General features: G+C 41.1%; 1 protein-coding gene across 1 annotated transcript in view; it reads right to left on the reverse strand.

Annotated features, from left to right (window-relative positions):
- Positions 1-14,277, reverse strand: part of syne1a (spectrin repeat containing, nuclear envelope 1a) — a 120,908-nt gene that overhangs the window by 54,481 nt on the left and 52,150 nt on the right. Inside the window, exons 55-64 of the mRNA XM_072442998.1 lie at positions 13,584-13,720; positions 8,606-8,783; positions 5,999-6,181; positions 5,427-5,570; positions 4,112-4,267; positions 2,158-2,322; positions 1,564-1,736; positions 1,281-1,434; positions 902-1,045; positions 626-790 (exon numbers count right to left, since the gene is read on the reverse strand). Coding sequence (XP_072299099.1) covers positions 626-790; positions 902-1,045; positions 1,281-1,434; positions 1,564-1,736; positions 2,158-2,322; positions 4,112-4,267; positions 5,427-5,570; positions 5,999-6,181; positions 8,606-8,783; positions 13,584-13,720 — 1,599 coding nt within the window. The remainder of the gene's footprint in view (positions 1-625; positions 791-901; positions 1,046-1,280; positions 1,435-1,563; positions 1,737-2,157; positions 2,323-4,111; positions 4,268-5,426; positions 5,571-5,998; positions 6,182-8,605; positions 8,784-13,583; positions 13,721-14,277) is intronic.

The following is a 14,277-nucleotide window of genomic DNA, read 5'->3' on the forward strand; positions in this document are numbered from 1 at the left end:
TCTTTCCTTTTGGATTTTCCATTCTGAGGTCAAGTCAAAGGGGGGTAAAGTAGCCAAAGATTGTACTCAAGTAAGAGTAACGTTACTAAAAAGAGTTTGTGAAAGTATTTACTCCAGTAAGAGTCAATGTAAAAGGAACTGTCTGGATGTAATACGTCACAAAGGCGCCGGTCCAGCTGGCAGCCCGGTGCAACGCTTCGCTCTTTTTTCACACTTTTTTCACACTTAATGTGATTTATCTTTTGTATTTTGTAAAAAAAAATTGTACTTTAGTTGTACGATCGGGACATACGCTGGAATCGCTTTAATTCAACTTATTTCGACTTTGTTCGGCTGGATTATTGAGTGTTTTTCGTCGTGTCGTTGTGATGTGCGCTAGCTCCGAGTTAGTTTATAAGAGTTCTTCTAATAAGAGTGTTTTTTAAACTTCCTATAATCTGTTATCTGTCTTTTTCCTCTGTATCTACCTGCGTTGTATCAATGAAATTTCCCCATGTGTGGACAATAAAGGATTATTTTATCTTATCTTATCTTACAACCAGATTTATTTTCAATTCATGTAATTGGAAGGACAAATAATTACTGCTAAAACTTTGGTATTTTCAGTTTCTTTTCTTGTCATTACCTGTAGCTGCTGCAGTGTGCTCTCCAGAGTATCCACGCTTCCATCTGGATGGGATAAAGTGGCTAAAGTGGCTTGCTCCTGCTCAAGCCAGTCCTCAAACACATGCAGGGCTCTCTGATAATCCTGATGCACCAACACCAGCCCTTTGGCTTTGCTTACTGCATTCTGAAAAACAAAACACATATCTACAGTACTTTCTGCATTGTATTCATTGTTTTCAATTCAAAACAATATTCTGAATTTATGTCGTATATATAGTTAATTATGGATACGTACTTTGGCTTTTTCTGTGAGGCTGTTGTATCGCGACTGCAGCTGCTGGACTTCCTGATGAGTATTGTAGTGTTCGGCCATATTGGATCCCTTTGAGGCGATAGTTTGCAAAGGACTGCTGTGACTCAGAACTTCCTCATAGAGTAGCTGTCAAAAGTCAAATAAAAAGCATGTATGAAACTGTTTTTTTCTATGTATGTGTTATTTCTCCCAATTTAATCTCCGACCGCTGATTATTTACACAGTCCTGGATAAGACAACGTAAAGACCTTAATTGGCTTGGATTGGCTCAGTTTTAATACATCACACTGACATGAAACTTCATTAAGGCAAACAATTTATTCTGATTTCTCCAACGAAAAACAATATATTAATATTGTACCTTAGTCTTGCCGAGGTTGGCAGTCTTGTCCCTCATTTCTGAATACTGTCTGTCCGAGCAGTTGAGCGTCTCCTCCACTCTGTCCATCCACTGCACAAACTGACCCACATCTTCTTGATAGCTGGTCCACTGCGACAGAGCGCCCTCTAGCTGACTGTTGGTCAAGAGAAAGCAAATGTAACACATCAAATCTAATTATCCCTGTAACCTTTCAACCAGAGTAAATCTATGAACTGGAATCGGACACTTCCTGGTTTCATCTATCAACTAATTGACATCCAACCTTTTCCTCTGGATCGAGGCGGAGAGCAGGGAGTCCCATGAGTCCTTGAGGTCCTGGATCTGTTTGCGAATGACTGGAACCCCCTCAGCCGAAGTATTTCTCTGGACTGCCTCTCCCCTTGTTAGCAACATCTTTAGTTGGATCTCCCTTTCTTGACGAGCAGCCAGCAGAGCCTGCAGACAAAGACGGAAAAAAAAAACTTCAATGAGGACTCTCCTCTCGGCAAACAAAGAGAACAAATACACCAGAAAAACAATGCATGCTGTTATGTGTCTAGAACCCTGAGTCTCATACTGTAGCAACGCCATCGCTGTTGGTGCATGGCCCTCTTCTTATTATACTGGACATTATCTACCGTCATGTATTTATTTTCTTACTGTTTTAGGCAAGGGGGAGATATTGGATATAAATATATTATTCATAAGTTTAGGATCATTTGAGCGCAAGTTGTAATATATTGGCTTTGAATATATTATTCATACGTTTAGGATCATTTGAGCGCAGGTTATTAAAGAAGTAAAAAAGTCTTAGAGGCACAATATGTTTGAAGTATGTTCTCAGTGTGTTAAAAACAATAGCTGTACTTGTACTTACTTCTAGCTGCAGCATCCGCTCCTCCAGTACGCTCTTGTCTGAGGTGGGGGAAAGGCAGGAGCTGAGGATGCGCTGGGCCTCACTCACCCAGTCCTGGAGCTCTTTTAGACCCTGAGAAAAAAGGCGATGCTCCCCAACAATACGCTCAATCCTTGAGGCTTTATCCTGTAGGAAGAGGAGGAATACATTTTAACGACACAGAGGAGACATGATATAGGTCTGCAAACAAAACAGAAACAATATTTTTTTTGTTTTGTCTGTGCAATTTGAAATCATGTTTATCCAAAAAGTAAACAACCACAACCTGTATGACCCTATAAAGAGGTTTTAGTAATGTGTAAAATAGTCTGCTAGCTAACTTTTCTTAATGTTAGCTGTCTTCATATTTGATTTGCCTATTTTTTTTTTTGCTTGAGGACATCTCAGGGGACTTTCCTGTCTCTAGACCGGAACAAATAACATGCATTGTTCAGAGTCAGCGCTCACATAACTTCAACATCAGAGGAAGTGTCTTCAAGAGGAAAGCCGGCTTAAAAATAACTGTCTACAAGAGATGATTTTAAACTATTTTGCCTCAGTGTATTTGGCACAGAAAGACGCATTTGAAGTAGCTCTTCTTGGAGTGAAGCGCATAAAACTCATTCATCATTATCGGCCTCCTCCCATTGTCCCACAGCGAATAGAAAAGTGCTTATGTGGTCAGAGTTGAGTAGCTGTATGTTTAATAATTAATTAATCACTATATGTGTGGCCACTCTAATGAGCACTTCAGAAAGGTCAGGGTTTCCTGCTCTGACACAGCTCTGGCATTTCCAAAGTGCTTCTGGAGGTAAAGGTGCAAGCCAAAGAGTCCAGGACCTTTTGGAGGGGAATAAAATGAGTGCAGATGTTGACACTTATGTTTTATAACCTTGAGGAAAAATGGCATGACTAATATGTATTGAATAATGGTAAACAAGAAACACCACTAAAGGGTACATAGCTTCTTCTAAGACAGAAATTAATCATCCCAGACTTTAGTATGTTGCCTTGATTGATTCTGTTTCTTCAGCTCACTCTGGGCCTATGCTACATATCAATGCATACGGTATATTATGCAACTATGGGCCTTTGGCATGTTCAAGACATTATTCGTATCTCAGCTGACAGCAAACAGACAGGCAATCATTCACTCACAGAGAAAACACATGCAAATGTTAAGATAATTAAGAACGCTGAGGAAGCTTGATGGGGGATAATCTTTCATGGCAGCGTACACAACAACAACAGTCACATTTAGACTCATGAACAGGTAACAGGTATTTAGGCAGGCACATTTTCAAACCATGACATCAATATTAATTTGCCACAGGTAGGTCATATCACTACAGAAAATATCACTATAAATGATATTATTGAAAGTACTTTCAACTGCATGCAGGATATTCTAGTAATCACTTGTGTAAATGTATAATATTGTTAAAAATATGGTTTGCAACAACTAAAAAGCTAAATTAAACACTTTAGAAGGTATTTAGTTATAGGGCTGCAACTAATGATTACGGTATTTTAGTAGTCAGCAAGTCAAAAACATTAAAATTCATATTTTGAAGCTTATAAGAAATTATATTATAGATATTGTGATGTAATAATGCCAGTAATGTCATTTTGTATGTTTTAGAGAGATTACGATAATCAAAACACAACTACAATTACTGTATTTTCTAGACTAGATTAATTGTTGCAGCCCTACTTAGTTAATATCCATAATTAGTCTTAGAATAGATTTACTTGACACTCAACTCTAATTGTAAAACAAAAAAATACAAAATATATATATTTTTTTTCTCTGCTAAAGTAAATAAGTACAAACGATGAATATTGAGCTATCAGCCATAATTCATTGAACGATAAGTCGATACAGTAATTATCGTGACAGGCTTAGTCATAAGTTACACAAAGAAAGCGGTTATACCTTGGCCAAGTTGCTGAGTGCCAGGTATTGTGCAGAAAGCTGGGACACACGATGGACAAAGCCTTTGCCTGCAGCCTGTCCCTCCCAAAGACGATGAGCACTTTCCCTGAGCCTGGCCAGCTCCGCCTCACGACCGGACATCTCCTCCAGCACGCACTGAGCCAGCGGGAAGCACATAAAGAGGATGAGAATGAAGAAATAAAGGAGATGGGATTCAGGTGAGACAAGAAAGATGGATTAAAAAAAGGAGGAAATGGACCACAATATGGAGGATCGTTATGGGTAAGCATCAGGAACAGTAGTGTCACGGGAAATATAAAGATGAAATATATTGTTGAAGGTCAAAACGACGGGCGGTGAGCACAAAGGAGGCAGGAGGGTTATATTTGTAACAACAGTCAACACTGATACTGAATGGGGTCACGTTTTAAGGTAAACAACATATATTAGCAAATAAAAAAGGATATTATCTTTAATCTAATGAATTGCAAATTCAAAAACTGAACACTGCATAAAAACACGTTTTCAACTGTTGTGATTAATTTTAATTGCAATGCTTAAAAACACAATTTGAATAGGCCCCAAAAACAAAAAGGGAAATTACAATAAAAGGTGATAGATAATGGTTTTGCCGAATTGTCAAAACACTTTAGGTGCAAAGACTAAAGCCTTATTGTCCTGTATTATATTTCAGGTGATGGGGAGACATGTAATTGCTTTCAGCCCAGACAAAAGACAATAAGGAGAAGTGCTACAGCGGGTGACACAGTAAATACAAAAATAGCCACAATAATAAGCACCGAGCTTTGAGATGGGCTTGATATATTTTCTCTTTTGTCAGTTTTATCTTTTTAGCGCCCATTCGTTTGCCCGTCCTCTTTTTGTCTCTCTCAGACACAAGCTGTTATCACATCCTGAAAAGGGCCTTTTAGCAACGCAGCGCTTCAGCTGTGACAGACAGAGAATTAATTAGATTTCTGGACTTTTCCACTGACTATTGTGTCAAGACGTTGCTCCATTTTGATACAGTGGTGCTCGACAAATGTAATTCAGCCCTCGTCTTTTATCAGTTGATTTGAGATTGTACTTAAGGGAAGAATATCTGATGAAGAGCTTCAAATACAGTGCCTGCTCTCAGAGAGTCAAGAAAAATGTGACTGATGTACATTTTGGATTTACTTATTTGGTAGGAAGTAACAAAATACATTACAGTTTTGCTTTGCCCTCAACATGCATCTTTCATTATGTGACAAAAATAAAAAAAAATAAGGTAATGCAATAGTTTGGAATCATAAGCAAACATTGTACACATTACCTGCAGTTTGCTGAGCTCCTCCCTCTTTGCTGACAGGTCATGGAGGCGGGTGCTGCTCTCTTGAACTTTGACCTCGGTGATGCTCAGCCAGTCCTGCAGTGGCTCTGCACTCGCCTCAAACTCTGCCATCTGAGCCTGCAGGTTCTGGGGACACCACAAAATTATAATCAGGGCTGAATTTGAAAAGCAGTAGTTTTTGGAGCACATGACAGGTGTGGCCAAGACACAAACTGATTTAGATACTTCCCAAATCCCACACAAAACATTTCCCATTTCCACATTTTAATACCCAGAAATTAAGAAAAAACAAAACGCATTATGGCAAACAAATTAAGCAGTGATTATAAACAACAAGAACATTTCATACTTGTTGTCTAATACATGTCTTACACAGAATATTGGCAGATACCTGTTGAATAATTCTCTCAAAAATGTGAACTTTGTGTCGTACATTGCAAAACATTCTACTATTGTCCAATTGTTGCTGTACCCAAGTAGCAGCATACTGTAAATAGCTTCATAAAGTTATGTAATGTGACAGAGAACACTAAATAAGTAAGCAGTGAACCGACCTTAAGAGCATCTTCTCTCATTTGTAAGTTATTCATCAAGCTCTTCCAGTCGTCCCTCGTGGTCTCCACCTTGGCCTTGATCCCCTCCACTCTGTCTTTGGACACCACCGCCATGAGCAGCTCCCCACTAGCCCCCACGGTGCTCAGCCTGGCCTGACCATGCTCCCTGTCACTCAGGAACTCCTGTGGGGGGAACGGGACAAAGGGACCCATCACAGAGCAGCAGCAACACTCACAATGGCACTGCAGAGAGACGTTGACAAGGGCCAAAAAAAAGACTTGACAAGAAAGATCACTGACAATGGAGGAACATTTTAATATGCAATTAACAGTAGTACAGTAACAGTAAAAGGGAAAGTTGACAGCTATTAACTATGCTTAGCTGCTGCTGAGTTGAATGTGATGTCCAAAGAAATATCCCAAAAGAAAATCCACAAAAGATGAATCTGGTAAACCACACCACAAATGCAGAAGACACAAGCCCGAGGCCTGTCACGATAGCAAATGTTTAAGGTGCAAATTATGCTATTGAAACGCTTTCTGCCATGGCACTGACACAATAAATGAACGTATCATAAAAACACGAGCGGCAGTATAAAATAACAGAATGAAACACTTGTAGTTAGCCTCATTAATGAGTCATAGAGACGTTACTTATTCAAATCAAGGTTTGTCTAATTCAAAAAATAAGAAAAGGTTCCCAAGCAGTGCATAGAAAAGATACATTCAGCCACAACAAACATTGTTCCATCTATGAGATATTGAACAAGTCGTCGATATAGTAATTATTGTGACATGCCTAGTCTCAAACGCAACATCACACGCCTAAACAATGTGATGTTGCATCTGAAACGGCCACATATAAGGACTTTTTCATTAAATATGCATTCCAGAGCAGCTTCTTAGAGGTGCGAATTATTCTCAAGTGTTACCTTTTTAATCTCTGCAAACTGTCAAAAGCTATTAAAGCAATCTAAACTGCGGACTCCATATGGGCTGGTGGTGAGAGAGAAAAGTTGACCCCGAGAGGCAGACAGGGAAAGTCAGTTTGCGTGGAACATGTTGTGTGTGTTTTTTTTACATTGCTCATTTCTAGCCACCCACATAAACATAGTACGGTACATCTGCACGCGGCCCACGCCCACTGCCCCCGCCATCTCGCTCTCCCTCCCTCGCAGAGCCAAGCTGATGACAGTAACGCAGCAGGGACCACTCCGCCATCTGTGCAGTCAGCAACATCACTGAGACACAACCGCGCGCGCAAACACACACACACACACACACACACACAGTCGAGAGAAGATCCGCAACCAAACAAACCAGCGCGCATCCTCGACATTCTTCATCATTCTTTTGTCTCTTTATGCTCTCTGCGTGTTCTCCTTCATTGACTCTTTTTCACACTCCCGCTGCTAGTGTAACTGTATAGCCCCAATTAAGCGCCGCACATTGGTTGCCCTCAGCCCCTCCCACTTCTCCGGCCCTCCTGGAGGTCAGCCATGTGGAAACATTGTTCCACATTCTTCACCAAGTCAATAATAAATGAAACATGCCCGCCTCTGTATTTTTGAACCACTTCACTGCCGTAGAATTTATGACGGTCTCTTATTGTCAAACTTTAAGGGACAATGAGGAAGAAACTGTCGCCACTTTTGACATGTTTTAGACAACTGGAAAAGTGCTGGTTTTCTTTGACACACTGACTGACTTTTGTTCCAGTATGCACACAAATTTACACACTATTAAGGCTTCAAAATAATGGAAGAACTAGAATATATCATGTTTCCGCTTTGAAGAAACAAAATCAGCCTTAATGAAGATAGTAAGGATAGTATTTTTAATTTCAGATGATTACATTGACAGATAGTGTACACTTACTGGAGGTAGGAGACTTAACTAATCTTCAATCTCTGTACTTAACTTTACATCCCGTCATTTGGTGCCGGTCAAGTAGATGGTTGAGTGGACAGGTGTTAGAGGCAGTAATTAACTCTCTCGTGTTGTGGAGGCCTTAACGGACAACCACCTGATTCTTAACCAGTGCCCCGGGACGCCCTAAAGAGGCTGCCAGACAGTTATACCTGCCAGCTTCTCACTCAAAACACTTCTTAAGACAGAGACACACACTGCTTTTATGCAGAGGATCCCTGCTGCTGAGCTTTCTCTCATCCTATTTGGCCAAGTGCCCCATTTTCAGCTTATCCAGCCCGGGGCAGACCCACCACTCTAACATGCCCACCGGAGGACGCTCAACAGTGGGCATGTCAATACATACATCCCCTAGAGCGATCTATGCTAAGCAGATTGATTTTACATCCATTAAGACATTTTACTATTTTCTTTAGGCTTGCAATCTGTTTAAGTGGGAAAAATCTGTAACAAGTTGCATATTTTCTGCCTCAAAGTAACAGTACTGTTCATAGACACTGAATTGGTGTAGAGCAGATTGTACCTAAAAATTACAGATAAAAACAGATGCTGATTAAAAACTGGTAACTGTGATAATAGCAAATATCAAGGTAAGTGCTGCTTATTAAACGCCTACTCAACCACTACAATACTGCTTTAATGCTCTGAGTGCGCCGCATACTGCAACGGAGCACTTACTTGTATTCTCTGCAACGCGGCGGAGGCCTCGGCAACACTTTGTGGCACATCAAAGCATTTGGCGGTGCTGATCTTGGCGTTGACCAACCACTGCTGAAAGTCTCGCAGAGCGGCCCGGAACCGCTGCTCCAACAAGCGCTCCTTGTTTTGACACTCCCTGGATGCACGCAGGCTCAAGCTGACGAAGAGGAAGAAAAACACGCTTTAAAAGACCGACAGGGCCACATGAAAACTGAGTCCAATCCACACGCACACTGCCGTTATGTCTCCCATGTGTTACCGAGCAGACAGAAATGACAGAGGAGGCGGGGGCATTGGGAACTGGGCAGGTGGAGCGATGGCAAAGTGGGTGAAGTGGAAGAATCTGTCGGGGCAAACAGCGAGCGAGAGGGAGAGAAGAGTGGGGGATGGGGTGCGGAGGGGTACAGCGTGTGATGGGGGTTGAGAGGCAGCATATGAGCGAGGCGAGAGAGTTCACGAGGGCAACAAGACGGACACAACCCGAGGTGACAGGCTGTGTGAGGACGAGGGGACATGTACTGACATATGTCTAAATGTTCAAATACAAGAATCAGACTCAGAAAGGGATTATTGCCATTGTCAATCAACAGAATTCACAAACATAGGAAGTTGCTTTGGCGATTTGGTGCAACATAAAACAATGAACAGGAGGTGGTTCAGGCATGTCCCACCGGGAAGACCCAGGACACGCTGGAGAGACTATGTCTCTCGGCTGGCCTGGGAACGCCTCGGGATCCCCCCGGAGGAGTTAGAGGAAGTGTCTGGGGAGAGGGAAGTCTGGGAGTCCCTGCTCAGACTGCTGCCCCCGCGACCCGGCCCCGGATAAAGCGGCAGAAGATGGATGGATGGATAAAACAATGAACAATGATAAAACAACCGTTATAAGTCAAAAAGTAAAACAGTTAAAGAAATGTGAAGTAGTTAATACATGAGTCCTTAATTGAAGGTCCATTCTGCATTTTGGTATTCTGATAGACATCAGAATACCAACCTGAGGAAATGTATTTATCACAGAATTTACAAAAGAGTGGACAACTTTGTGCTGGAGGGATGCAGACATAACAATATATAAATCAAATTGTGATCTATCCCTGTGACAAATGTGATTATTTGGAAATATCATCAGTACTGTCTTCTATCCTCAAACACAAACACAAGTCTTATGTAAGAATCCACAAGTTTAAATATAAATTGCATCGTGACATGATTTTTATTTTATTTTTCGGCCCAATTGTTCACACTTTTTGTATTGTATAATTCAATGATGATGAATAATGTGTAGATGTCAACTGTCCAAACACTGCCTTAACCCGAGCTCTTATGCAACTGGAGGCTCCAGTCAGACACACCTGTGTCAGCAGCAGTTTTAGAACCAGTTTCATCATATTTCATCATTTCACTTCTGTGGTTGCCGAATAAAATCATTTATTCAGGCTCTGTCTTGTAAAGCAAAATGTTTTTTTCAGTGGTGATTATAATATTATATTATATATTTTATTCTGCCCAAAGGAGAGAATCATATATTATCAACTGTTAAGCAGGTAAACATGTCATTTTAATCATCAAATCACCATAACAACTTTTTTCGAATGACCTAAAGGTGCGCGACGTAACATTCTGGTGGACTTTTTGCTTCCTTCTTGTTTCCATAGAGCTGTTATTGCTTGTCCTGGTGTACAGAGTATGGCATTAAAGATTAGATTAGGACTCAGGACCCGGGGATAAAGTCCAGATCTTAAGCTTGGCTTGGTCAGGACAACTGTAGCTGGAGGATTTTTACCTTTCGTGCAAGTTTTGGGTTTAAGTGATGTATTTCCATGGAAACAAGAATGCGCAATATGGTTCCGCAGATGGATACCCTGGTGTTTTGGTGCGCTTTGTTTTGTCTGTTATTGTGCGTAAATACCACGGCACATTGTGCGCTCTGCTGAGAAGGTGATCGGCTGCAGACTTCCATCTCTGCAGAATCTGTACGTCTCCAGGGCTCTGGGACGAGCAGGTCAGATCACTGCTGACCCTTCTTACCCTGGACATGGACTATTTGAGCCACTCCCCTCAGGCAGGAGGCCACTCCCCTCAGGCAGGCTATGGTCCATCCGGACCAGAACCTCCCGCCACAAGAACAGTTTCTTTCCCTCTGTCATTAGACTCATGAACACCTCTTAACTCCTGCCACTTTAACAACTATTCAACCAATACTATTCATTGCACTGTTCATTTTTTTTGCACTATTTCCAACCATATGTAAATGTTGTAGTTTATTCTTATTTTTCTTATTTTTTATCAATTGTTGAATGTTGCACCTTAACATAAAAACAAGTTCCTTTGTTGTGAATTTTGTTCACTGACAATGGCAATAAACCTTTTTCTGATTCTGATTCAGGAGGTACAGCTCAGATCTATGAAGAGCCCACTTAACCCACATAACCCACATAAAACAAATGCATATTTTTCAAATACCGCACATCTTTTGCCATAATTTGGGAAATTCCAGGCAGAACTATAACAAGACAATATATGAAGACAAGTAGGTGGCTGACCCTCCACCGGAAAAGTTACATTGTGCACCTTTAATAACTATTTAACGTCACATCCATCGTCAAACTACTTTATTCAAAACAGACAGAAATGTAAGACTGGCCCACTGACCTATTTTCAGGGCCTAAGAAATAGACGATGAAATACCAGGACAAGAATGTGGAAACAGTAACAGCTTTCACATTGGGTTGAAGTTTGGAGGGCAGTAAAGGTTAAATGAGGGGTGAAGGGGCAGAGTGTGATGGAAGGGAAGACAGTAACAACACTAGCTGTTTTTGTGTCCAAAGGGAATTAATAAAAGCAAGAGCATCCTGTACCAGCCATCACCTAAACACACACACAGATCCACACACACCCCAGAGTTTTAATGAAGCAATGAGGGCATGAAAGGGTAACTCGGTGAGAAGAGCCCTGGGAATAGGAGAAGCACTTTTTTCTGCTGTGACAGTGAAAATCTGGCATGTGTTAAGATCTGAGAGGGGGAAGTACAGACCCTTTTTTCACGGTTCTTCTCTTCACTATTACAGTAAACTCTGATCTAAGGACAGAGGAGAAAGTATAGGCCTGGCGTGTGATAAAGGATCGCAACTAACAATTACTTTTCGAATTAATAAATCTTGCAATTATTCTTTGGACTATTTTGATAAGTTGTTTAGCTTCTGAAAGGCTTGGGAATGTAACAGTTTTATTCAATGTGATTCAGATGAAGCTAAAGCAGTGCTGCTTGAGGACATGCTAATGGAGGATATTTATAGACAATAAGGTTTTTCATCGAAAGGTTTTTCATCGAAAGCACTAAATGTAAATGTTTATAAAACCTCTTCTCTCAGAACACGTTATGGAGTCTGTGTATAGTCCAGACAACGATTATTTGAGAGTTAAATTAGTTGGTTCATCGATCACCATATTTTACCCTTAGATAGATATTAATCACAGATAAACAATAATAATGAAGACCACTTTATTCGTTTGCGTCATTAATTCCCTAAAGCAGGATGATCCCAGTAAACTCTTTTTCTATATTAACTGATCAATATCCTAATCAAAACATGAGCAGTCCAATATATCACAATGAAACACAGTACTTTAGATAAAAGGTGTGCTATTATTTGTAACGAATCTTAGATATGTTAATTATCTGGCATCAACTCACATGATACACGTACTAGAAAAAATTAAACTAAACATTTTTGAAATCCCCACTAGTGCAGATTTCGATACAGAGGTAAATATGATGGCCATAAAGCCAAACATAGTTCATCTGTCATCTAATGAACAGGAACTCAACATAGTACCAGTACCTAAAAGTACATGGCGTACACAAGGAAGTGAAAGGTGTTTTCTCTCGACAGAAGCAAATCACTGCAAAGGACTCACTTAAAATTGGCTTTACTCATTCAAGGTAATTGTCAATACTTGTTGCCATGTGAAATAGCAAATTACCAACCCATGAAAACGCAATGTAAGAGATAATGACAAGTAAGCAGTCATTTGCATGAAAGAAATGAGTGAATATGTTTTAAGATTGTGCTGTTGCTTTGCTTTTTCAGTAAACAAACAACTAAATGAATCCAGGCCCAGAAGAAGGCAATTAGTGTGTCGTAGACCCAAGCTTGCAGCACAAAAGCATGATTAACAAACTATTCTAATTGCTTTCATTTTCCTAAATTTCCCCAGCAGTAAAATGAAACTGTAAAGAGGAGAGAAACTACTACAAGGTAAATGAGAGCAAAGGATGATGGTGGTATTCTCCTTAGCAACTGGTGGTTGTTCCGCGCAGTTTTGACCTTTGACCTCAGACGTCAGAAGCCTTTGAACTGGCAGCAGACACAAGCAGCCAGTAAATCAGACAGCCCTGCCCTGTTTAGAGAGAGTGTTTCCCTTCCCCTGTTGTGATTTGGGTAATTACTCGCTGTGTTTATAAATGAATGGGGATGAGCACTCTGCAAGATCCAATTATGGAGAATGCAATTCAAGAAATAGCAGTAATAGAAGTGACAGGATAGCCAGAGAGATGCATTATTAGAACTATTATATTATGCGGTAAAACTAATGCTATTTAAGGCATCATATTATATTCATTATTTAGTTTGCATACATTATTTGCGTGTCAACCTGGCATGCTGCATTTGTAACTTTTTAATGAGATATTGTAGATATTGTAGTTTAGAGACAGAAACCATAAATTCTAGTAATGACACACACACAACACAGACACCTACACAGACACACACACACACACACACACACACACAACTCTGTTCAAACCGCCAAAACAAGTACACATTTAAGTGCTTGTCATAACAAACTGCAAACATTGCACATACGGTAAATCTCCAGATGCACGAATAACATGATTAGTTTTGACATAAAACACGAGCCAATGCGCTGTCAGCTAGCATGGACCTCCAGCTCTCACCTGTTGTGCTGCTTGATCAGTGCCGTTACGCGGTCCGACTGCGAGCTGATGTCTCGGGAGTATAGCACCAGGTCGTTCAGCTGGCTTTTCAACTTCTCTGCCATGGACTCGGCACTCTGCAAGCCCTCCAGTACCTCCTGAACCACACACAAACCAAACGCGACTTGTCAAGAGGAGATGTAGCAGCAAAGGATCTGCATGTCGCTCCCATTCGCGCATTCATCTCCCTCCCTCCCTCCCTCTCTCTCTCTGACTGTCTCTGCTAACATACTCACAGCTAGTCTTGTACAATAGCATTTCTGTTCCTCTTCGCTGACAGGAAGGAGCAGTGGATAACGCTCTCCCGCTCACATTCTGCTGCCGAACACGGTTGAAAAATATGCCCCATGAAATATGAACAAGCTCCGCTCCTGACGTCGCACCAATAAACAGCGCTCCCCCTCCCCGCGGTTTTCACGTTGGACTCGTTGCTCCGTCTCTCTCCCTCTCTCCACCTACTCCTGATCCGTTACTTTCACGAAACACCCTTCTCCTCCCACCTTCTCTACCACTTATTTTCTTCGCCGGCTCTCCCAGTGGAATTCATCTGTCAGGGCTTACACAGATGCACGGCAGTTCAAAAGCGCGTAAACGGTGCTCAAATAAGGCTGGACATGAGAAGGAGAGAGGGAGGAGGAGAGAGAAAAGCGGAGGA

Source organism: Eucyclogobius newberryi, unplaced genomic scaffold (genome assembly GCF_026437365.1).
Source record: "Eucyclogobius newberryi isolate DKJ021-1_F unplaced genomic scaffold, fEucNew1.0.hap1 SCAF_1, whole genome shotgun sequence".
Classification (NCBI taxonomy): Eukaryota; Metazoa; Chordata; class Actinopteri; order Gobiiformes; family Gobiidae; genus Eucyclogobius; species Eucyclogobius newberryi.